Consider the following 24,668-nt stretch of genomic DNA (forward strand, 5'->3'; position numbering starts at 1 on the left):
TCAACATTATTTTTTTTTAATAGTAATATTCCCTATATCCCTATTCCCTATATCCCCTATAATGAAAGCTCGTCTAATGTGAATAGTGTTGTTGCCACATCCATTGATTTCACACTTAATTAATTAATTTCAATACTTGTAACCCATGAATCAAAATTTTTCAACGCGCAAAATGTTCTTTAACATCTGTATAGCTCAAAAAATTTCATGAAAAACTCATCGCTGGAATTTTCAAAACTAAAGAAAAACTGTGAACTGCCATGAAACTCAATGCTAATCTTCGAAAAATAAGAAAATTTATAACTATTGTCCTGGCCTATCCAGGCTCACTAAAATTTAAATGAGTCATTTTTGTATTAAAATCTATCTATAAACCAATTTTCATAAAAATCTCATCGTTGCTTCCATATACGGCAGTACTACCTTAAGCAATATTACAGAGTTAACATCGATTTTATTATTAAAAAAAAAGGAACAGGTCGTAAGTCCATTTGACAGAAGCCATGCGGTTTGTTCTTCATCCATCAATTCCATTGGTTATTACCTTCCAAATGGATTTCCAACTAAATTTCTAGAACGACTATTCCAGGGAAAACTGTTCTTAGAAAAATATCTCCTACATTTTTTATTAATTACTAAACTAAACTTGTCCACACATGTATACGCTTTCGGGCTTTTACATTTCCCACCCCCAGTTCCCCCTATACCGCAATTACGCCGAGGGCCGAAGGGAAAACCTCATGGGAAACAACCTTGGCCAGGTACAGTCGTCCCTTTCGAGACTACCGCTCGTACGATGAAAACCTGGGCAAGTTGGAGCGAATTCTATCTCTAAAAAAACCCCTGGCATTTCCCCGACTAGGAATCGAACCCACGAATCTCATGTGCCAACCCCCTACGCTCTAACCGCTCGGCCACCGCAGGTCGGTATTTTTTATTAATTATTTCACAATTCACAAAAATAATAAATAACGAATCCTGAGGTTGAAAGCTCATAGTAGCATCTTCTTAATTAAATTAAAGCAAAATTTCTGATTTTTTTACAGTTTTTCATTAAATAAATAATTACAAAAAATTGAACGTCTAAAATGGGAATGCCTTCAATTAAAATTATGCATTGGCCTCTAAATTCCAGAAGAATCAATAGAATCAGCTAAATTACTTAATTTCTTATACAGGAATTAATACCCAACACAGGAATTATCATTGCTGATCAGCTAACGATTATTTTGAATGGTGATCTTTTACGATCTGCATAATTCTGCAGAAAAGTCGGGTAATGACGTCTTTCATTGAACCATCAACGTGAACAAAAAGGAATGAATCACTCTATGTTTTACGAGTTAGTACTTAATTTGTGCATCAAACCATGCATATCAATATTTTTTTTCAGTTGTGACGAGACTCTAGATATGTGTTCATAAATAAGATTTGAAATGTGATTTGAGAAATTGTCTACAAAGTAATGACATTATCTACAAAATACTTGAACCATTGGAAAAAGCTGGAAAAATGGGAGGGGGGCGTATAAAAATCGAAAAATAAATAGGTGGGAAATAATAAAATAGAAAAAAAGATGAACTTGAAATTAGCTGCACTTTTCATATACCAGCCTTTTGCAGAGAATATCTCTGTGAAAAGTGAAGATATAAAAAAAAAAAATCGGTGTATTCAGAAAACCTTTCTCTAGGTGGGAATTGCCTCACTTTTTTTCAATTAATAATTTTTCTTTTTTTATAACAATAAATCGAATTAAAAAAATGTTCAGCATGGAATATCTCCGACGCCGCCCATCACAATATCATGGAACCAAATTCTCTGACTTCGGTTTCCCAAAATCTAAATGGGAATTCCTTTTTTTTTATTTCTCCTCTTCGTAATTCGGAATTTAAAAAAAAAACAAAAAAACTTCAACACTCCATATCTCACGTATGGAACAACCCCTAGAGTTGAGTCAATCACCAAAATTTTCTAACTTCAGGTTCATAAAAAAAGACGAATACTCAACTTAATTGAAATAAACCCAATGAAGATGTAAATTTATTAAAATATTTGTATTTATTTTGAAGAAATTCAATTTTGCCATGTCACCAGTAGTTTTTATTTGATATTCCTAAAATATTCCTTTGAATTTCTGGCGGAACAAAAATAGGAAATTCAAAATAATCACCGTGATTTCATTATTTACCTGTATGCACAGACTGAAAATACAAGTAATGATGATAATGATATTTAATTGTGTCTTCTTTTCTGTAGAAATCCTCAAGAATTTCCTCGAAATTCACCTTCATATCCTCTATGATCTCTAGAATGCAATTCTTCAATAGATTCCTAGAAGTCCCTCCTCCGGGCTCTACGAATGAAAATAAAGTAATTCTGAGGCACTGAACAAAGTCTTTGGTAGATTTATTGAACATTTTAACTCAGAAATGGTAAATGAACATTATTTTTCAACATGCAATTAGTCCAACAATTGATTTTACCGAATTTTCATTGAGAGACAGTATATTATTATTAAATTGACGAAACTAATTACGCACCTGATTATTTACATGAAGATTAATAATGTAGCTCTAATTTGCAGTTTTTCTTAACACCTTTTATCAAATTTTACTTTCTCCAAAATACAATCTCGTACAGAATCTTTTCTAGGAATTCCCATATGAATTTCTTCATAAGAAATAGTTGTGAATTGACAATAAAATTTAAATTTTTGACATGTCTATAAATTTTCATGAAATAACTAAACTGAAATTTAGTTTCCATTAATTCCTCGATTATTTGAATTTTTAATCGAAAAATTACCTTCCTAGTAAAATTGAAATGTTGATATAATGGTGTAGATTATAAATAAATGATTAATTACTACAGCAACGGAAGTGAAGAATGCCATCAAGGCAGCCGTGAATAAAACAATGAATTCCTTCAGCAGAATGTTTATATTACCTGATAATTCAGTATCTTCCTAACTAGATAGTTATGATGATTTCAAAGGTGAAGGTGGAGTTTACTCTATTCACTTTTTCCCACCTCTGCATTAAACATCCACAGGACTCTTACGCAATCAAAGTCCTCGTCACAGGGTATATAAAAAGCTACATGAAACACCAGTCATCAGATCTTGAGCATTGATACACAGAGAAGACATCGATTGTTTGGTTTTCGTGTTTACATTCCAGTTGTCAGTATGAAAATCGCTGTATTTGTGCTATTCTCTTGCCTAGCTGTAATTTCGGCTAGACCTGAGACTTACTCCTCCAAATGGGATACCATTAATGTGGATGAAATTTTGAACAATGATCGAATCTTAACTAATTACGTCAACTGTTTATTGGAGAAGGGAAATTGCACTCCTGAGGGAAAAGAGCTAAGACGTATGTACCATTGAATTCGACAATATTTTATAGCTTAATTATTCTATACGTATATCATCTATTATGATGTTTCCTAGATATTTAATTATAATTGTATAAACGTAAATTACAAAATGAAAACCGTTAATTAACTCGAATTTATAATTCATGAATTTCCAGGTTTGAGTCGTAATTTATGATTCAGAACCGCATGATTTATCTGTTTAACCGCGTCATTTTGTTATTAGTCTTGTGGTTCGTGATAACAATATTGTAGAATTGAATCTAAAAAACAATTTGAAAATTGATTCAATGAGTCGTTTCTAGCCACGGCCTTTTTGTCATTAAGAAATGCAGTATCGAAGTGGTAAACTACGGTACGTCCATTTTTTTCACGACCAGTTTTCGTCCAATACCTCAAAATTGAAGGATCATGATGAATTATTAGCATAAACATTTTTTTTAGAGAAAGACGAGAGCTAAAAACCAGGTCTCTATGAAAATATCAGTATCTTCCTTCCATTCCGAGGAATCGGGTAAAAACTAGTTTCGAAAAAACCCCACCTATCCTAGTTTACCACTTTGTAACAGAAGTGTTCTGATATTCACGAAAAATCGAAACTCCTTTGCCATAACCTTTTCTTTTCTTAGGGTAAGATATTAATTCTTGGAAACTATGAAGTTAGAAGTTTCTAGATATAAGTAAATAGATCTAGGTAAATAGAGAAAAGATCTATAAATATTCACGTAATATTCTCCATTGTATATAATTTAAATGCATTGCATTATCTTCCAGGTATTCTTCCTGACGCTTTGGAGACTGAATGCGCAAAATGCACTGATGCACAAAAAGTGCGTTCGCAAAAAGTGTTGAAATTTGTAGTGCGGAATAAACCGGTGCATTGGAAAAATGTAGTAGAAAAATACGATCCAGAAAAAAAATATGTTCAAAAATACGAAGACGAGGCAATAGCTGAAGGGTTCACCATCGATACCTAAATTTCACGATTTTAATCATTATTTTGTGACACCTCTTGTAGAATTGACGGCTAAATAATGTAATTAATAAGAATAAATTTACATCTCAGGAATTAACAAGTGATTTTCTTCTTTCTTTTTTGTGGTTGACTCAATTATCAGGCTTTACTCAGAATTTATAATTGTGAATGAGGATCGGGAAATTATGAATATGGAAAATCAGTTTTTTGGGATGTTAATTTTTATGATTCGCGTAGAGAATACGAAGAGAAAAAAATCGCTGCCCCTCAAAAATAATGTTGAGCTTGCAATTTTAAATAATTTTTAATTACAGCCGTTTACCTAATTCACTTGGTCCATTCCGTAAATTCAATTTACTTTATTTACAATAGTTTTCCCATAAAAATTCTGCTTTTCAATGAATTTCAAATTCTATTATCAGATTTAAAACCGGAAGGAAAAGATCGGTGTTCGTAACGCTTCTTTTTTGACAATTCGATTTTGGAATAAATCCTCTCCTTTTGTATTGAGTCAATTGAAAGCGCATTGCATAAGCTTCAAAAAAATACAAGATTTATTCCCATTTTTTTTTCTACAGTTATTGCAATTTAAACAGGAAAATGTGATATTCATGTCTTACCTAAATTTCCACTTTGATTCAATTTTTCTGTTTCCAAAGCAAATAAATATGAATACTTATATACCATTGTGGAGAAAACTCTTTAATCTTTGTGATGACATCAGTTATATCTGATTGAGTCCCATTTTTCACCGTTATATCACACTTTAAAATCGTTTATTGCTAATTATCTTAGCATTCGACGGAATTTGCAGAGATATATTACCTGCCATTGCAAAGTCCTCAACAAGTTCTTCATAATGCAACTTGATTTCTTCAATTCTATTGATTTGATCAAGAGTTATCAATGATATTATTATATATTGATATAATGATATTATTATATATTGATATAATGATATTATTATATATTGATATAATGATATAATGATATATTGAAAATAGTAATTTTGCTTAAATATAGTCCATAACAACATTTGTTATCTTGGCCAATACTCATGAATCTTATTTCCACAAATTCCAAACTTACAAATTCATCAAGAATCTAATCCAAACTAACAGAGAGGAAATAAGAATTATAGAAAAAATGTGTAATATTGAATTTTTTATCAACATTCAACTAATTCGGTGCAATTACATGCAAAGTAATGCCCACCAGTTCTTACAAAATCCTTCATCAATTTCACTCTAATACCAAGAAACAGGAGTGATTAAATAGCCCTGAAGATTGAAACAGTCAGAGAAACAAAAGAACAAGGATATCAAAATGAATAGTTGTATATAGAATGTTTTTTCTTAATTCCATGAACAATTCATGATTTCATTTAATAATATCAGTTTTTTTTCTAGAAAGTTATTAGTCGCATCTTGAATAATTTATATTATCGTGGTTATTATATTTTGCGGAGAAAAATGCCAGGATTGGCGAACATGAATCGATTCGGTCGATTCGTAGAGAAACGGCACGAGGCTATACTTATTTCATATTTAAAATGCTGTCCATCATTGTATCACGTGTGTTTTGATCCCATTGGAACACATCCAAAGATCAGAGCCGTTATAGGATTTTTTCTTGGACTCACATTAGGAATATTTTTCTATGTGACCATTATACTTGATCTAGCCTTTGATCCATACACAACTCTTGGACTTGGGGCAATTGTCATCGTTATGCTCTCAGCTGGTTGTGCTTCATCAATTCAGGTAATTGTACTGACAATTGAGAGTACAATTAGTTTTGCTCATTTAACATCTAATTATGCATTCCGCATTGATTGAACAGGTGAGATGCGTTTGTGTTCTCACAATTCCAGCTTTTTTTGGAAGGTCAGGTCGGAGTATGCTGAAAGCTCTGGTCCTTGGCTTCGTGATAGCAGGACCGATCTTTAATCTAACTTACAATGGAAAAGAAGTGGTTCGAACATTTGCATGTACCGCTCAACTCACCTACAACCTCACCAAGACCCGCTTTGATCTAATGTTCAAGCCCGTTCAACAGGTTTTTTAAAAAATACTGAAAATTACTATTCTCTGAGGAGTCTGGGGTAATACAGACAACCGTTGAAAACTCGTCCATTCTTAACTTTTGATATTTTTCCATGTTCAAGACTCTTATGTACTATAATTTACATCAAACCAGGTCGCCATTAGCCCAGACTCTCGTAGTTTTTATACTAATCTGCGAAATCTTGTTCGCAAGCACAACGAAGAACTTAACAATGCTATGAGAATTACAATCAGAATACATGGCTCGAGATTGGATTAGGATAAATTAATTAAGAGTCTGCGACAAGGTTCATCAGTTCATTACTTTAGTCGAAAGAAATTTTTCTAAATTTATTTACTTGATTTATTTACTTCATGACTTGAGGTCTTGTCTAAAGTGAATTGTCATGCACGTAATAAGGCTATTGGCACTCGAGATTCACTTTGAACACGACCTTGACTTTTACGCACTCCGTGCACAAAAACGAACTGAACGACATCAACTCGCGGAGATATTCCGAAATAGTAGAGCAGGCCCGGGCAAAATGGGACATCCTGGCAAAACGGGACGCGGGGACAAAGTGGAAAAATTCAATGGGAGAGAAAAGGGAAAAAACGATCGTAAGAATCCATTATTGGACATTTCAATTATTCCAGAATTTCATTATAATGATTGACAAAAAAATGGTAAATTCCCAAATAAGGAATTTCATGATCAGAAGTAAAAAATTAGCGATTGAACTTAGATGGCATATTTTTAGAGAATGTTGACAAATAGAAAAAGTAAGGAAACAACAGTATAATCAAAAGAAAAAATTAAAATCGCAATAAACATTGGGAAACTTTTAAACAGTATCCAACATTTTTTTGGCGAAAAGAAAAATGACTGGGAATGCGTTACAAGTGCTTTTCCGCAAGTGTTCCATTTTGCCCAGCTCTCTCGTACATTAGAATAAAATGGCACAAATTTCAGATCGGGCGTAAAATCTCACTTTACACAGCGTGGTAAAAAATATACATCATCGTAGCACCAAAGGACACCATATTCTCGTTTTTATTTTTCAACACCAGTTTTGATGAAATTTCAACGTAATTCTCGTTTCACTAAAAGATCGAATCACTGTCTCTGCAAATTAACTTTAAGCTGAGACACAAGATCAATTGTAGGAAAAATCATAACTAATTGTGAGTAACTCTGCAAATTTAATTGTATTAATAGGCGATGCTAGGGATGAAGGATAACATCAATGAAGTGAAAGACACGTTGTCATCTGTAAGAGATCTGATCGGTCCTATTGTGGAGGAGATTGAGGGCGAGGAAGAGATGAAAAGACTTAAAGAGGAAAACGATTATCTCGACGAGTTGCAGGGTGACACTAAGAGGAGTGATGAGATTGAACGCAAACACGAGAAAGAATTGGAAAATGCCAAATCGCAAGGGGATATTTATGAGGCTAAGTATCGAGAGAAAATAGAAGTTAGGTGTGAGGAGCAGTTGAGCAGAGGTTCTGAGCGTTGCCGGTAATTTTTTTAGATTTGATAATAAATATAAACCGTCATTGTAAATTATCATTATATTTAATATTATTTAATTTGGCGTTTTTCTTGGTTCACTGCTTAAATTATTGAGTATTTAGATAGTTTAATGCCCAAGTTATCTGACTATAAAAGTAAAATTTGCCGCAACCAAAATTCAAGCAGTAAATGATAAATTATAAATGATTTCCCTGAATTTTCAATCCATTCAGAAATTTTTTTTGTATTTAATACTGAATTCTCACGATGAGTCTGAAAATTCAAGCTTTCATTGAAAAATCAATTATCATTTAAAATGAAAACATTGAATTTATAGAAATTTCAAGATAAATTAGACATTCTGTAACCATTTGAGATCGAAATTGAATTCGAACTCACATAATTGAAAATTCAAATGACTTTATGACGGAAATTTCAATAAATTTTCCATAGAACCATGAAAAAAATGGTCTTTAGAAAATGTTGAGGCCATTTAGTCGTTCTTGTGTAATCGGAGAATTTTTGAAATTTGAAATAATTCATATGACATACTCCGAAGATATATTTCTGTATATATTTTTTTGAATACATCTTTAAAATTTGAGTTTCAATGATTTTTGTAGAGAAGGATTCGCGGATGCTTACAATAAATGTTATGATACAGTGACTTGGCTGGCTGCTTGGTTGTTATGTTGGCCGATGAAATTGACATTTGTTTGCAACATAGTTCAAGCTCTCGGAGGCTCCAGCATCTGCAATCCCGAGGGAAAAGTTGATGTCGGCATTGGTGAAGGATATGCAAGTCTGAAAGGTAAAAAAAACATAAAATATATTAACTTGATGAAATAAATCAAAGGCTTAATTAATCCTCCGGAATTTCCAGCCGTGTCGAAATTGTGGCCTCAAATCTGTAGAATCAGAATGTCTTTGATTTTCCAAATTATACACTCCAAGCCTTTACCTAATAAAAATTACCTAATAGTTCCGTAATAAAAAGGTAGTGAAGCAGTTAGTTTTTCTGAACGATCTGTACAGCACAGGGACATAATTTTAATTGAACTTTTTCTCTCACTATATTTCTTTGAATTTCACCCCTTCTCAGATACCAGAGACTCCCTGAGCTCCGGTTTCAAAGACGCTCGTTTACAATACAAACTCAAAAACGCGCCCCTAATCCTGGACCTTCGCGATGCAGGAGATACCGCCAAAGCGGTCCTCCATGACTTCAACATCCGCCGGCACTTCTTTGATACAGTAATGACTCTCCTTAAACGCTGTCTAGCCTTTGTCTTCCTCAAAATAATTCTCAGCGCTCAAGACTACCATGACCGTTACCTCACCGACATCGAGCATGATAACCACTACATAACTTCCTATTTCCGTAAAATTGACGCACGTCGCAGGTACCGAGGTAGTGCTGTCATTTTGCCCCTGAAGAAGGTTGAGCTCCAAAAGTTCGTTGATCCATATCGCCTGAAACAAGGAAAAATCGAGAAGAAAAACTTGATCGGCCAGACAGTGAAGCTAATCCTAGAAATGGTCACAGCAACGACATTCGTTCTCCTCGATCGTCTCTTCTTCGAGACTCTAGACCTCATTCGAAGACATGGACACATGGAATTCACTCAATCAGGTCATCACGACCTGAATGTCGATGTCAAGGGAACTGGAGTCATAGCTTCACTCATAAGAAGCGTCGTAAAGGGGTTCAACGTAAAAAAGAGGATAAAAATGGTGGTAACGAATGCTGCATGTCTTCCCCGTCCTTCAGAGCTATCAAATTATATCCTCCTGAAGATATATGGAACCTACACTGCTATCTGGATTATGCTCTTCGTCGCAGCCTACACACAACGTTTGAGAAGATTGATATGTTCATTTTTCTACAGAAAACGAGAGAAGAGACGAGTATTGTATCTTTATAATGAGACATTGAGGAGAAGATTAGGCTACTTCAGGTTTATGAAGGTCAAGGTGAGAGCATTGGTGAGAGCAAGTTTGTTGGAGAGGGACATGGATCCATGGGTGGCATTGAGGCTCAGGTCACCCACATGGTGTGGATGGCTGAAATTCTTTGCCTTCGCCAGGCTGAAGTGTCTGATCTGTGGTGAACCTGAGGGAAGGAAGGAAACTTTTCGAAGGTGCGAGACACCAGGGTGTGAGTTCATCCACTGCTGGGAATGCTGGAGGGACATGGGAGAAGTTTGTTTAGCATGCATGCCAGGGGAAACTGATGATGAGGAGGAAGAGGACTATGACACCCAGATTGAGTGATAAGGTGAGGATTTCTATTTGGGAATCCCTCGTATCGAAAGACTAAAGGCTTTATCATTTGTTTCGATGTAAATTAGACGATTATCGTTCAATGATCAATTGGTTCTCAAAGATAAATTAAATAAATTTGAATAGGGCAATTTAATATTTTTAGTTGGCAACCGATGATTAATTGATGTCAAATAGAATTGAAGCTGAAGCTATGGACAATTGAAGAAGGCGGAAAATGAATTAGTTATTCGAAAAAATGATAGAAATTTGAAGGAAAATATTTGTTTATTTCAATGCATTCTGAATGCATTGAAATGCATTCGAATTCCAAGCCACGGGCATGAAGGACATTGTGTATTAATAGTAGTAAATCACTTGAATCTCGTGCTCACATGAAATTGCAATTTTTCTTTACAGTTGTAACCGTATCGTGCAGTTAATGAGTATTCTTTGAAGATATAAGGTATTCCCCGAAGGGTCGGAGTGATCCAGAAGTTGGAAATCACTTGTAAGATAACGACGATGAGGCGCCTCATATTTTTTCTGTTAATCGCCGTGGCTCTTGCCGAGGAAAGGCCAATGTACACCACGAAATACGATAAATTGGACATTGACTCGATTATCACGAATGATAGACTACTGAAGAATTATATCCATTGCTTGATGGATGAAAAACCATGCACACCCGACGGAAGTGAATTCAAAAGTAAGTTTAATGATTATGGGGGTGGGGATTATTGGCGTCATGCTGCAGGAATTTCATCACGGTGTCCTTTCTTCAAATCCCAAGAACTCATTTTCGGCCTTTCATTTATAAATTGTTGGTCATTAATTTTTCGGAGCTTCGCATAACCGTTGGAATTCTCGGAGATCATTCAAAGGAGATGGATTAATTGTCGAATTCATCAATGTCTGTGCTGCTTGATTGATTGATCGTTAGAGATTTTTAAATGAAGTTCAGAATTATTACATTGTTGTAAATCTTTGGTTAAATTTTCTAGTATAATTTTTTCAATTTTTATCGTGTTATGTTAATACCATAGTTTCGAAGAGATTTGCAATTGAAAATTTGGAATTTTGTTTTTAAAAATCAGGGGTAAGCAATATTTAGTGTAATTATTCGTTGACTATTGTTATGTAAATCCTTTAATGTTCGAATCTAATTTAAATTCGTCACGATTTGGTACTAAATATTCATATTTTTATGGAAAATTCAAACAATTTGGATATCAAAAATTACATTGAAATTTGAAATTACATGATATTTTTTCAGAAATCCAGTTTTCTGATCTCCTGCATTGAATTATAAAACAGGCTGAAATTTGAAGAATTTTTCGAAATTGCGGTGACCCGGATTAAATTATCAGTGTCTTGAATTTTTAATTGGGAAGTAAATAATATTAATCTCCTAAAATTGTAATTTTCGATCGAATGGTTCAAACGTTCTCAATTATATTCAATAATCAAAAACGTTGAATTTTTCACATAAAACAATGATCGATATTTCGAAGGCGATTAGAATTTCAAATCAGTTACGAATATTTAATATTATCTATTAAGGCCCGGCTGGCCTATCTATCGAACGTCGACTTTTGTTTAAATTTTATCTTTTTAACCTAAAATACATTAAAGTTTGGGATCTATTTTGTGTTACGGGAAGCACTTGAATGATGAACATGAAAAAATAATGAAAAGAAAGAGGAAAAATTATTAAAGGGTGTTAAAGATCGATATTATTTAAAAGGAATTTACCAAGTTTGCTAAAAAATAGTAAAAAATATGTAGCTTACTATTGCATCTAGCTGTCACTCAATCTTCCGGAGAGCAATGGTAAGCTGCGTAATTTTTATTATTTTTTTGTAAGCTTGGAAGATCCCTTTTAAACAATATCGCTCTTTAGCGCCCTTCAACAATTTTTCCTCTTTTTTTTTATTATTTTTTTATAACCATTCGAGTAGCTCCCGCAACACAAATTTGATCCCGAATTTTCATGTGTTTTAGGCTAAAAAGATCAAATTTAAACGAAAGATAACATTCGATGGATACTTCCCCCCGCCTTAAATTAATTTTTTATAAATTGAGTATTTAGGAAAACAATCCCATGAACTTCCACTATTTTCGGTAATTTGCATTATCGTATAGAAATTGAAAAGAAACATCACATCAAATAATCAAGAAATTAACAAATTTTTAAACAATAAAAATACATTCTGTGTGAATGAATCATTGTTAAAAATTAATGTATTCCTTGGAATTTCAAGTGTAATTTTCTAATGCTGCAAATTTATTTCGAACACCATAGGGAATTTACCAGATGCATTGGAGACAGGCTGTGCTAGTTGCAGCGAGGCCCAGAAGACAATGGCAGAAAAATTTTATCATCACCTGATTGACAACAGAATTGACGACTGGATGAAACTGGAAAAAAAATACGATCCTCACGGTAACTACCGGAGAAACTACCTTGGAGTCGACATTGAAACATCTACAGTGGCTGTTTGAAATAATCAATCTACGACGTGCGCAAAATGACCCCTACCTCACAAATCAAATCCTATTCTCTATCTTCTTTAAATTTTTCCACTCGTATTTTTTTCTCTTCAAGCATGATTCACTGACGTATGTTGATGCAATATCACAAATCATATACAATTGTTATTCAAACAGCAGCCTCTCCTCCCCTTAGTTGCATCCATTCCTATTATTTCATTATCGAACATATAAAACAGCTTTATCTCCAGTAGTGTGTAATTTTTTCCTCTTCAACTCTAACTCTTATACGTTTTTTTCGCAATCAATTAATTCTCTCTCTTTATAGATAAATCATTGATTCTAAACTAGACGCATTGCGTATTAGATTATAAATAATGAATGAAGCAAATAATATTGTTTCTCTTTATCCAGTTCCTTCTCCGTCATTCATGATTCACATATTTTGCTGTAATAATGATCATTTAAATGTGTCTCTATCGAATTATAACTAGTCCGCGGTGTACCCGCGGGTAATCAAATAAATTAAGTAAAATTTAAGAAGTTAAGAAAGGAAGACACTGTCAAATAAGAGAAAATATAATTGTAATAGGGAATTTGTATGACTTGAAAATAGTATATTTCGTAACAAGTGCTGAGAAGTGATTTTTAACGCGTGGGAGTTTTATAAGATGAGCCGAAGGCGAATGGTATAATCCTAAATGCTAAAAACAACTCTCTGCACTAGTTATGAACGATATATCTCGTCGCGATGTGCGGGAAAGTCACATTGACAGTTACTTTTCAGCGCATTGTGATGAAAAAATTATTTCCTTATTCTGACTCTACACCATCTACCGCTCAAATGCCCAGGAAGCAATACTTTTTTGCAGTTTAATGAACTGATAATTATTTTTCTGAAAAAAAAAAACATTCTTACTCTCCTCACAACTCTCCCAGATCCCACAGATGGAGTTCACTATCCCAAGTGTCATCTCTCTCGAATCGCTCCTGCCAACGAGCAATCCTCGCTTTCTCCTCATCCTCACGATCTTGTGCTTCAATCGCCGCCACATCAGCATCATCTTCAGCATTTGCGAGAGGTGAGAACACAGGGCTTGGGGAGAGCAAAATATTGGATTGCCTGTCCCATGTGGCATTCCCGTAGGGTCCTGAGGAAAAATGGGGATGAGGATTGGGCAGTGAAGAAGTGATTACTGAAGGGGCTACGGAAACTAAATGATAAGGGACAGACAGTCCTGGTGATTGGTAGGAAGTGTAGCCTGAGGATGTAGGAATCGTTTGGCAGAGTGATTCATTAACTTTTGATAGCCTCCAGGCTGGTTCAGGGTAGCAGACAGGCAGTGTAGCAGCACTTGTTTGTAAAGCAGTTTGATTCAATGAGCTTCTTTTATCCAGAGCAGACAGGCAGCAAAATGATGTAGATGTTTGAGACTTGGCATGTAATTTCGCAACTCTGCCAACCACCTCTGCAATTGTAAGTGCAGATGGTTGGAGCAATATTGTTCTTCGGCTTGCCTCCAAATGCTTTTGATTCTGGTCAACAGAATTGATGCTACCACGCCGTCTAGCGCGACGTCTCATTCTTGACTTCACAGCTGCTTCCCTGCATCTCGCATCAGTGTGTCTTTGATCCTGTCTGGGACAATTGGCTAATTCTGCTCCCCACGTGCCACAAATGACGCAGAATAGTCTTTCTGTTGTGCTCGTACAGTTTAGGTATCTATGTCCAAAGCCGTGACATTTATAGCACTGGATACCATGATGTCTCTTCTCCGAAATCTCTTGATTCCTTCTGGACGAATTTCTAGGAGGTTTTGCATTCTTGGCTGATGGAACTGAACTTGAGGGATTATTTGTTGAATTACCAGCAGAAAGCTCAACAGACTGCTTTGCAGATTGATTATCTTTCATTCTTTCGACCTGAAGTTCATTTTCCACTCGTCTTGACTTTCTGGAGGTTTTCTTAACGTTCCAATCGTAAATAATCTCTATTTGTAATGAGGAATTCACGTCGATGAAATTACGAGCCTGGGATTTCGAGGAAACAATGGGAGGTGAGGGTTTCTTGATGACAGGTGACGTTTGAGCCGATGAGGGCGGAGTCTTCGGGATCATCTTCAATAAAATTGATCCAGCATTGTTGGGAAGGAAGTAACGAAACTCTCCGGTTTCCCCATTATTTTTCTCTGTCTCTTCTTGCACTTTCAACTGTAACTGAAAGATTGAAGGCGAAAAATTCTCGATCGTCTATTTTAACGATGCGAGGGATTGCATGAAATATTTTGATAGTCATGGGATGAATAAATGAATAAACAAGTCAGCAATTAAAAAGGAAAAGCCGGAGCAAGACTAATACTTCAGTCATTTATTTAATTCTCGTCATTCAGACAGAAGGTCATTAATTTATTTGATTATTTTTATTATCATTTAAGTGTTATCATTTTCGTGTATTTAGGATGAAACGAGATAATTCCTGTTTCTAACCTCTTCTTGGTTGTTTTGGCCTAGAATTTGCCCCCTAGACAATTGGAATTCCAGATTCAACAATACCAGCAATTTTTCGTGGCAAAAAGACAACCAGCTTTTATTCGTCATGAAATAATCTCAAGCCTAATGATGTAATGCACAAGTTTTTAGTTAAAGAACTGTATTATGCGATCTCTCATTCCATCTCCGCCAGATTCAAAAGGTAAATCTAAATATTTTGCAAATTCTATGAAAACTCAATCAGATGAAAAACAAAAAGATACTCGAAATGTATGAGGGATGTCGATACATGCAATAAAATATATTATTTACACATTTTAACATTAAAATATGTAAATCTGAGATCCGACTCACCGACATTTTGTTGTAAAAAGTATTTATTTGATTGAGTCGTTTTAATATGCGTCTTTGATTTTTCAAATTCTATTTTGAAGAATTCTAGATTAGCTAATCAATGATTTTCGAAATACTTTCTTAACTACTTTTTTTATATTGGAAGTACCCAATCCTAAAATTGATGAGCTCGCGTGCTGTTTCGTGATTTAGAAAATTGATAATGGTTTCAATATCCGGGATTGCTGTATCGACGTGACAATAGCTAATTATGATAATGTGCAAATAGCCAATGATAAGGAGAATACACGACGCGCTCTGTGCAAATTATATTTTAAAAGACAAAATCTGTTTTTATTTGTATTTTATGTGATTCTTAATGCAGTACTCTCAAAGACTTTAGAAAAATTCTGAAATGTAAAGAAAACACTTTTCGAAGACTGTAACAGAAGGACTCAGAAAAATTCAATCAGATAAACATTTACATACCACTTCTAACTCAACTTCTTAACTTCTTTCCTTCTCTCCTCACCTTAAATTTATTTCGGACACCATTTTATTGAAATTCTCGTAAGTACTCGTGACATTTCACGTATTAGAGCTCATTAATGACTTCGCCACTCACTACCTCACTTTCCAATTTATTCGCTGTTCAATGCGACTTCATTGTTATCTCACAATCTCTTCTAAAGAGAAAGAACAGGTATTCACTTATGAGCCGAAGTAAATAAGTAGTGGAGACAGCACAAAATCGTTGTTACGAGTATTAAGGGTATTTTCATATATAGCCAAAATTGAAGTTTTTTCATTTTTCTGGCAAGCTTACTATCGGATTGACATGAAAAAATTAATTATCGTTAAATATAATTAGCGTTTTTGGATTTTGTCATTATTTAATGACTTTTCCACCTGTTCAACGCAATGCGGAAAACAGATATCTTGAATTCATTCATACACAATCCCGATAAAGACTAAAGGGAATTTATGAATAGCGAGAGGTTTCTCCTACAAACCACATATTCTGATAAATCTAAACTACTTCAAGGCAATTTTGTTACTCAGAATTGATTTAAACCTTTAAACCATGTAAAAACTCAAACGACCAGATAAATGAACTCTAAAAAAAAAATTAAATCGAGGTGTAGTAGACGCAGATTTGGAAGATTTGGACATTCGTTGATGAGGTGTAAATAAAAAATTGGTCGTTCATATTTTCGCATCTAACTGTGCTTAATATGGTCCGCATTCGGAAATTCGTCCCAGCAGGTAGATCGAGATGAGGAGCAGTGGATCCAATTGGTTTGAGGTAGCTCCAAGTAAAATTTGATCGGGTAGTTTTAAGTTGATAGCAAGTTGATTGCTTGCGCCCTACTGCTTAAGGTTGTTGTCGCGCGACAGTCTCTGTAAAAAGTTTATCCGCTGTAAAACGGGCCAGTTTAGAACACAATCTTTTAGCGGTATATAGTCTCACTTGATTGATTGCATTGTGCATGGATAGCTAAAGCATAACTATATATTTTCCATATTAACTATTTTCAATTATATAAATTTATGAATTTCCGATAATTATATTCCGTAAACCAAACGGTCAATCGATTTGATTTTTTTTTCTGTATTTCCTCCCACGATGTATATTCCACGTTTTTTTTTTATTTCTGAAACTGTCGAGCCGTTGATTTTTAAAAAATTCTAATCGGCAAAACTCCATTTAAACACGTGTTAAATCACTCGAATTTCAAAAATTTATATCTCAAGTTCAAAACGGTCAATTGCAAACGAAAAAGGCTCATTTTGTTGCTAATTTTTCAAACTATTCACCATAAAATTTTTAACGAAAACTGTCGAAAAAAAATTCTACGCGACAACAACCTTAACGAAAACGTACTGGAGAAACTCTATGTCGATACTGATTCGCAGGTATATCACTTGTAGAAGATGAGGACTGCTCTTGATGATTAATAAATACTGCTGCAGATTTTTGAGGTTCGTATCTTTTATTGGTCAGAACTGGGGTACCTGCACGGTATGCGGGGCTATCAGAGAGGGCAAGAAATTCCTTGGACCCATCACGTGCTTTTTTCATATCACTGCTTACTCAGCTCTTTGGAAACTCCTGTTCGGCAAGTTTAACAGATATGGCTGTGTGTATTTCGTTCGTTTTATGGAATTTTTATTCTGCTTGAGTTGACTCTCTGTTCTTTTTCTGGGAGCCTGTTAACGCTTAGTTAATTACATGGAGAGAAATATTTAGTAAAATTGCGGAATTTTCAGTTGGTATGCCGATTACGAAATCGACTCGAAAAATTTAAGTGGCGGTATCGTAATTTTTCACAGATAATTCAGATAAAAATCACGAAAAGCCGCAGAAAAATTCCGTGAAATTAGATAAAAATTACGTGACAGTTCCGTAAAATTTCCTACAACCACAAAGACATGTAATTTTTATTGAATATTTCTCTCCGTGTATCCGTTGTGATACATGTGGCCCTCTTATCTCTTTCCACACTAGGTGCGTGACATAAAATCTCTGAATGTCCGCTTGGTAGTCAGCATTCGGAATTATCCATCTATTCATACGGAGAAACGCTGTCCATTTATTTTTCCAAGAAAATACCTGATCCACGATAAGTCAATTGATAGACGGTCAAGCTGGATTCTCCGAAAATTTGAAAAACGTAAATCATACCAAAAAAATCCTTAATAATAATATACATCATCGAATGGCCTTGAAATTGTAATTGGCTCTTATTTAGCAAGCCTATTTTCTCAATACTAAATGTATCACGTTGTTAAAGAATTAAAAAATTGATTTTTTTCAAAGCCAACATTCAAATAACAATTGAATGATTTTTAACAAGGCAATTATCATTTCAGGTTATCATTCTGTGATCCGAGGAGGACATTCGTTAGTCTTAATTGCTATTTAAATAAAAAAATGTCTATATTACCCCATGCTCCTCTACAACAAATCGTGCGTTTGCATTTGATAAATGTTCTTTGAGAACATATTCATGAGAATCAGTCATAGCATTTTCTGTGAGATTCACTCATTGGAGAAAAATTCAGAGAATAAAATAAGGTGGATAAGTTGAACATGATATTTTCGTTGATCAGTAAATTATGTAGAGGAGGAAATTGCTTGAAGAAAATGCTTGAAGAAAAGGATCTCATGCATGACAGATTATTTTATTTTTTTTGCAAAGAACCCTCGAGCGTTCCTAGGCCCTGCCATAATAACTTTCCAGAACAATCGTTATCTACGATAGGAGCTCGGATAATCATTCAGGTTAAAATGACCCCGGTGAAAGCTCATAATGTGCAACACGACCGATGAAATCAATTGATGTTACGTGTTCTTGTGGCAACGGTAGCCAATCACCAACATGAGATAACTGAATGAGATATGAAAAACCGTTCTGCACGCACGAATTCAATTTGAACTTGAGGTCAGTTCCCGTTTCCTCTTGAAATTAAGACTATATTGCTGACTCCCCGTCACTTTCCTTTTTTTTTCGCTGATTCTCCGTGAAATATTGCTGAAATTAATGCGAAATAACTTTCTAACTTTTCTATGATATATCAATTTGCATAATAATTTAACTGTTTTTTTATTTTTTATGTTTTTCTATATTTTTTTAATTTTGTGAATTCTCAAAAAAATTTAAGGAAAGACAGACAAGCTATACACCAGTGATATTTCGTAAGTCATTGATAGAAGATTAAATTGAAATTGAATGATCCCAAAAAAATTCTAACAAATTCTAATTAACATTAGACGGATTATTGTTTAATTGAAATTGTAAAAAGAAGCTCAGAAGTTTGTATTTAATTCACGACAGTTCACCGTCGTCCTTTCGTTAAATTAATATCATGTGTTTAATAGAAAGTAAATACTTAAAGAATGCAATGACTTACTTCTGATGACGCAGATACACTCTGAACAATGAATCCAAATTAAAGAACACGTTGGCCGTTTGACTGAAGCTTTGGCTATTAGAGTAACAAATTCGAGCGAGTGCACTAATTAACTTATCATTAATAGTCGCTCTTGTCAAATACTCGGACAGTGTCAAACACTAAGGTATGTACCTTATTTGACACATGAGATTGTTCAGAGTCATAGAATCTCACTGTAAAAGATAGTTCAGTACTATCAGTCGATGATATGGTGCGAAGAATGAGTGAGAGTAGTATACTGTGAAAAAATTTATCAATCTTTATTTACAGAAGATAAAATACAGTAGATCATCTATTTCAAGGTCACGGAATCTAACAATTAGTATAGAGGTACTATACTATCTTTATTGATGATGTGCTGTGAAGAGTGAAGCATTACTTTATGAAAAATTTGGCAATCCAGTTTAACCAAGAATAAATACACTACGGCATGTACTTCGACTGAAAAATAAGATGTTTCAAGGTCATGGAATTTAACTGTCAAAGGTAACTATAGTATTTTTATTGATTATATGGTGCAAAGGGTGAAGGAGAGTATTATTTTGTGAAAAATTAAGCAATCTATGTTTAAGAAAGATAGAAGGATGAGGGGGTGCAGTAATATAATACTTTTTTGACAATAGCGTTGTCTGTTGGGAATAGGGGAGTGGGGGAGTGGGGGAGTGGAGGAGTGGGGGTAAACGTTGGCCGTTTGACTGTATCGTTGGTTATTAAGGTAACGAATTCGAGCGAACGGACTAACGCGTTGGGTGGTCCACGGTCTCTGGCTGTTTATGGGCCACTGCATCTGCTGGGTCCCGTATAGACAGGCCAACACACACAGCATAGGAGTCGAGGAGAGGAAAACCTCTTCCTGTGTGGTCCCAACCCGGGACGTTTGCGCTGCTATATAACCTGCCTGTCTGACTTTACATTCGATTCGCTACTTGCTAATGACAGTTGCATTAGCATCGCACGGTTACACGGAGAATTCTAGGGAGTCTCATGGGAAAATTGATGCATGAGACCGGGTGTTATACTTGTAGATTTAAGTTATATACCTGCACTCAGGAAATTATTTTATTATTTTCATTTGCACGAGTAGGTAATTTATGCATGTTATGTTGATTATTCCGAGGTAATTGAGTGTGAAAAATCAATGATTGGGATTTTCAACGTGCAGTTGTCGTTAAATTCAATGCTTCGCTAATGTTTTATAGAGAGATTAAAATACTGGAGGAAATGTTTCTAACAAAAATTTGAATCGTTTGATTGAGGACGAGTGAATTATTCAATAATATTTCAAACTCATCAAATTTTTTTGGCATTATTGGAGGTATCTATGAATTTGTTATCGAAATCGTTATGATTAACAATGCTTAACTAAAGTTCTGATGCAGATTTTTACTTTTTATTCCTTGTCCTCTGATTTATTGACATTTTTTCGCATATATTTTTTTCATTATAAAATTTTCTGGTTATGCAGTCATCCCTAAATTCGCAAGTGAACAAAATAAAACCGGGACCAATGATTTAACCCACAATTAGTCAGATTTCAATAATTATTCTTGGAGTTATCCCCAGATTCATTTTTGCTTTTTAATAAAAGCCGTATATTTAGCCGATTTTTCGATTTTCTGATTTCAATTGCAAGTTATCTAGAATGTTCTAAAACCCAAAGAAACAATGTTTTTAGATTATGTCTGTGTGTATATGCTGGAAAATTCGAAATTTAGAGGATTAATTTAGAGAAAATTCAACATAAATACGGTAAAATTTCTAGTTAAAGATCGGCGTTTTCAATGTTTTTGTGATAGCTATCATAAACCTTCACTTTGATGCGTCGTTTCAGCTCGATTGGTCCAGCAGTTCCTGAGATATAGCCACTTTTGTAAATTTTATTTCTCCTATATATCTCAAAAACTACTGCAAGGATTTCAATTTTCTTTCGAAATATTCGTTCCTATACATTTACTCTACATTTGTTCTCATAAAATTCCGTGATATCGTCGATTTAGGTTTTATCATCATAAATATTGTGAACACAGTAAATCATGAAAAATATAGATAGCGAGCTGAAATTTTATACACTTGGCGGTCTCATAATATTAAAAGTTGGTATCTTGGATGGGCCCAATCGGCAAGCGGTTCCAGAGATATTACCCCTTTTGCGTGAATGTATTTCCTTGAATATCTCCTGAACCACTCGTCAGAGTTCATTTATTATTTTTTTAACTACTCGTCTTAGTGGATGCCATACATAGCTATGAAAATGTGTATTCCCGTTGGCACGAAAATCGCGAGATATCGCCACTTTTGCATTTGATCGTTTGATTCGTTTAGAAGACATTACCAATTTTCTTTCAATTTTTTATCATTCGAAAAAATCGTTACCGGAACAGCTACGAATCCATTTGCAATTGTATTGGTAGGAATGAAAAATGAAAAAAAAAACTAACGCATAAAGTGATGGTTAAATGTTTCCGGCCAAATAGGTTCAGCCAACCGCTTGTTTTCACTTCTATCCCAAAACAGCAAACGCCCATTTCCACTGCCACGGTTATTTTTTTTATTACAAAATTGACGAATATTGAACCAATAGAATACTTTCATTTGAAATCCAAAAAAGGGTGAAGGTTTTTCATACTCCACACTGTTATCTCAAATTTCTTTCCACCCTTTTTGTATATCCTTCCCCTCCAAACACCTTCATTATCATTCAGCAACGTTGTTCCTCATTTCCTGCTCACCTACCCCTCCTTCCCCGCTCCCAACCACCATCATCTAATTAATCCCTAAAAAAATTGACTGTACGTCCGCCCAAGATTGTGTACAAAAATAAACACGGATTGATAGCGTTGATCGATCGATGGCCGATGTCGGTTCGTCTCTCCATTCGCCTTGATTGTGGCACACTCGGACCACACGCGTTGCGATCACTCGCGTTAGTCTCCCCTGTACCTCCTTACGGCGCCTACTCCCTTCCCCCTTTGCGAAACTTCTACATTGAATGGCAGAGTGCGAGTAAGAGAAACAGCATTATTTTGTACAGTACACTTAACTCTGTATATGCGTGTAAGTTAGAATCTCGCAAGACAGAGAAAAGTGTAGGGAAGGTGGGGGACCACCCACGTTGTGGTGCGCAAAGGCGATATTTAGCGGAAGGCAAATCTCAGCTTGTGACCACCCACATTGAAGCCCCACAGCCCCTCAGCCCCTCAGCCCCTTGTAGTCGTTGTGCCTCATACGCCTGCGCGCTACCTTATTTTCCATGAATGCCTGTCCTCAACGGTTCGACACGCACAGGCACACCGCCTCCAACCTATTCTGTCCCTTCAATGACGCCTTCACATATAACCACCGTTCTCCAACTAAATTACCAAACGGTATTTACTTCGACTCTGACTTGTTAATAATCAATCCAATTGCTCAACAATTTGCCATATTTTCAATCACAACAAAAAACTTTTTAGGTCTTACGACATAAATTACCATCAAATGTGATGAGGACGTAGACTTTTACGGTGATTTCTCTATTTTTAAAAATGACAAACAGGTTGAACTCGTAAATTATCGATATACTCCAAGCCCGTCACATTTATTCCTTTTTGGATGAAACTGACAACACTCCGTCAATAACTGCCCAAGCAGGGGTTGAGGCTTGAGCCAACCAATGGCCCACGCAATCGTCAAGCTTGGTGTAAGACTTGGCCTAAAGACTGGCCCATGAATGGGCCGTATCCTGGATGATAACTCGGGCCCAGTCAAGGAACGCTAGAATGTAGCCGTTAATGGCCTATAACTGGCCACATGATTCTTGCCAATACTGGCTCAATTATTACTTCCAAGCTTGGGATCCAATGGCTAACCCATCTTTCAATTTATGTACTGATTATTGACTGAAATAATTAAAAAAATGAAATTAATTATTTTTTATCACTGATATAATTCACATTCAACCCCATTCATCAATCGCTGAAAAACCTAATTAGTTAACTTGAAAATTATCGCCCTGATCAAAATTGGAGCGCATGACCTTAGCATTACTAAAACTAGACCTTGCCGCTAAACTAACACGCATTTATGTCTTGTGATTTTGAATTATGCATATGAATTCTATGTCAGCCTATGTCAGGAACAATTTTAATGAATAATTTCCTCTTATAACTTACTTTATCCATTCAACTAAGCTCCCTTAACTATATCAATCTAGAAAGCGAAGAAAATAATGTTACGCCCTTTTTTTTCAATGAATTCCTATAATTACCATTACTTTTTTTGGACCCGCTCACACCTATAATGATTCGCTGAAATGCGTCTATTTCACCTATGAGATACTGTTAAAAAATATTCCTACATACAGATTACTGTAAAATAATGTATTAATGCGAGTGTCTAAAAAGGCCATTATTAAATTAAGGTACCCCTGTATATAATTGCGAATTTTTTTATGACTAGTTTTTTATGACATAAGCTGTAAATGCCGATGCAATATTGAATAAAAAAACCATGTTAAATAAAAAAAAAGAAAGCGAAGAAAAACTCGAACAGCAGTTGATCTATTTTGAAAACAGAAAAAATGCAGTGAAAATTTTCAAGGAACCACCATTGGGCTGAGCATTGACTGATCAATGTTGCCCTAGTATTTGGTTTGTCATTATCTGACATAAGATTGGGCCAGTGATGTTCTACCAATTCTTCAACAGCTATCTCTTGACAAAGCGCTGGGATCCAAAGATTGGTATATCGGCGCTTGGCTCCCCAGCACTCTACCAAGACTCGGCTATCAATCGATTATCTATTCATTGACAAACCAACTCTTGGCCATGCACTAATCCATGCTCGGTGAGCCAATTATATGAACGCCACGACTCAGCTAAGGATTGGGCCAGGAGACGGAACTCGGCAAATTCTACTTGTGTGTCACGGCATCGAGTTTCACTAATCGCTGAAGTCCACATCAGAGCAAGTGTTTCTATTAAAAAAAATGATTGTCGCTAATTAGGAGATATTTAGAAAAAAAAATACATGAAACAAGACACTTGACTTCTAATTACAACGCGCTCGAGAACGCGTTGAAGAATGGCGGCGTAACTTTGTCAACTCGTCACACCCTAATATCCAGTACTAAAACAATTCATTTGGATTGGTGAAATTTCAACGCATGGGGTCAAGGTGAAAAATTTTTGAATAATCAGGTCAAGTGAGTCAAGTGAGTTATAAGATTAGAGAGACTAATTGCA

At 35.1% G+C, this 24,668-nt stretch overlaps 4 protein-coding genes across 5 annotated transcripts; 3 read left to right on the top strand and 1 right to left on the bottom strand.

Moving 5' to 3' along the window:
• The first annotated feature begins 3,107 nt into the window (after window positions 1–3,107).
• Window positions 3,108–4,448, top strand: LOC105269415 (ejaculatory bulb-specific protein 3-like). Its single transcript, XM_011309626.1, has 2 exons — window positions 3,108–3,374; window positions 4,150–4,448. Exons 1-2 carry the CDS (start codon window positions 3,188–3,190, stop codon window positions 4,350–4,352), a joined length of 390 nt encoding a protein of 129 aa, XP_011307928.1. The 5' UTR covers window positions 3,108–3,187; the 3' UTR covers window positions 4,353–4,448.
• A 1,256-nt stretch (window positions 4,449–5,704) lies between these two features.
• Window positions 5,705–10,675, top strand: LOC105269419 (DC-STAMP domain-containing protein 1-like). The gene is made up of 6 exons (XM_011309630.1): window positions 5,705–6,114; window positions 6,194–6,409; window positions 7,616–7,917; window positions 8,535–8,722; window positions 9,014–10,189; window positions 10,594–10,675. Exons 1-5 carry the CDS (start codon window positions 5,824–5,826, stop codon window positions 10,183–10,185), a joined length of 2,169 nt encoding a protein of 722 aa, XP_011307932.1. The 5' UTR covers window positions 5,705–5,823; the 3' UTR covers window positions 10,186–10,189; window positions 10,594–10,675.
• Window positions 8,628–15,782, bottom strand: LOC105269417 (uncharacterized). 2 transcript variants are annotated; one of them, XM_011309629.1, is made up of 3 exons: window positions 15,511–15,782; window positions 13,586–14,883; window positions 8,628–8,715 (listed from the first exon to the last, which is right to left on the bottom strand). In XM_011309629.1, exons 1-2 carry the CDS (start codon window positions 15,514–15,516, stop codon window positions 13,591–13,593), a joined length of 1,299 nt encoding a protein of 432 aa, XP_011307931.1. In that variant the 5' UTR covers window positions 15,517–15,782; the 3' UTR covers window positions 8,628–8,715; window positions 13,586–13,590. The 2 variants fall into 2 exon arrangements, with proteins under 2 accessions (XP_011307931.1, XP_011307930.1); XM_011309628.1 differs by lacking the exon at window positions 15,511–15,782 and adding an exon at window positions 15,154–15,300.
• On the top strand, window positions 10,628–13,576 carry LOC105269416 (ejaculatory bulb-specific protein 3). The gene is made up of 2 exons (XM_011309627.1): window positions 10,628–10,882; window positions 12,479–13,576. Exons 1-2 carry the CDS (start codon window positions 10,699–10,701, stop codon window positions 12,676–12,678), a joined length of 384 nt encoding a protein of 127 aa, XP_011307929.1. The 5' UTR covers window positions 10,628–10,698; the 3' UTR covers window positions 12,679–13,576.
• Window positions 15,783–24,668: the final 8,886 nt, after the last annotated feature.

This window comes from Fopius arisanus, unplaced genomic scaffold (genome assembly GCF_000806365.1).
Source record: "Fopius arisanus strain USDA-PBARC FA_bdor unplaced genomic scaffold, ASM80636v1 scaffold00069, whole genome shotgun sequence".
Lineage (NCBI taxonomy): Eukaryota > Metazoa > Arthropoda > Insecta > Hymenoptera > Braconidae > Fopius > Fopius arisanus.

Coding starts and splice junctions, on each gene's coding strand:
- LOC105269415 (XM_011309626.1), top strand. CDS start 3,188: ATGAAAATCGCTGTATTTGTGCTATTCTCTTGCCTAGCTGTAATTTCG. Junction 3,375..4,149: donor TGAGGGAAAAGAGCTAAGAC/GTATGTACCATT, acceptor ATTATCTTCCAG/GTATTCTTCCTGACGCTTTG.
- LOC105269419 (XM_011309630.1), top strand. CDS start 5,824: ATGCCAGGATTGGCGAACATGAATCGATTCGGTCGATTCGTAGAGAAA. Junction 6,115..6,193: donor GTTGTGCTTCATCAATTCAG/GTAATTGTACTG, acceptor TTGATTGAACAG/GTGAGATGCGTTTGTGTTCT. Junction 8,723..9,013: donor AGGATATGCAAGTCTGAAAG/GTAAAAAAAACA, acceptor ACCCCTTCTCAG/ATACCAGAGACTCCCTGAGC.
- LOC105269416 (XM_011309627.1), top strand. CDS start 10,699: ATGAGGCGCCTCATATTTTTTCTGTTAATCGCCGTGGCTCTTGCCGAG. Junction 10,883..12,478: donor CGACGGAAGTGAATTCAAAA/GTAAGTTTAATG, acceptor CGAACACCATAG/GGAATTTACCAGATGCATTG.
- LOC105269417 (XM_011309628.1), bottom strand. CDS start 15,264: ATGACGAATAAAAGCTGGTTGTCTTTTTGCCACGAAAAATTGCTGGTA. Junction 14,884..15,153: donor GCCAAAACAACCAAGAAGAG/GTTAGAAACAGG, acceptor TCAATCTTTCAG/TTACAGTTGAAAGTGCAAGA.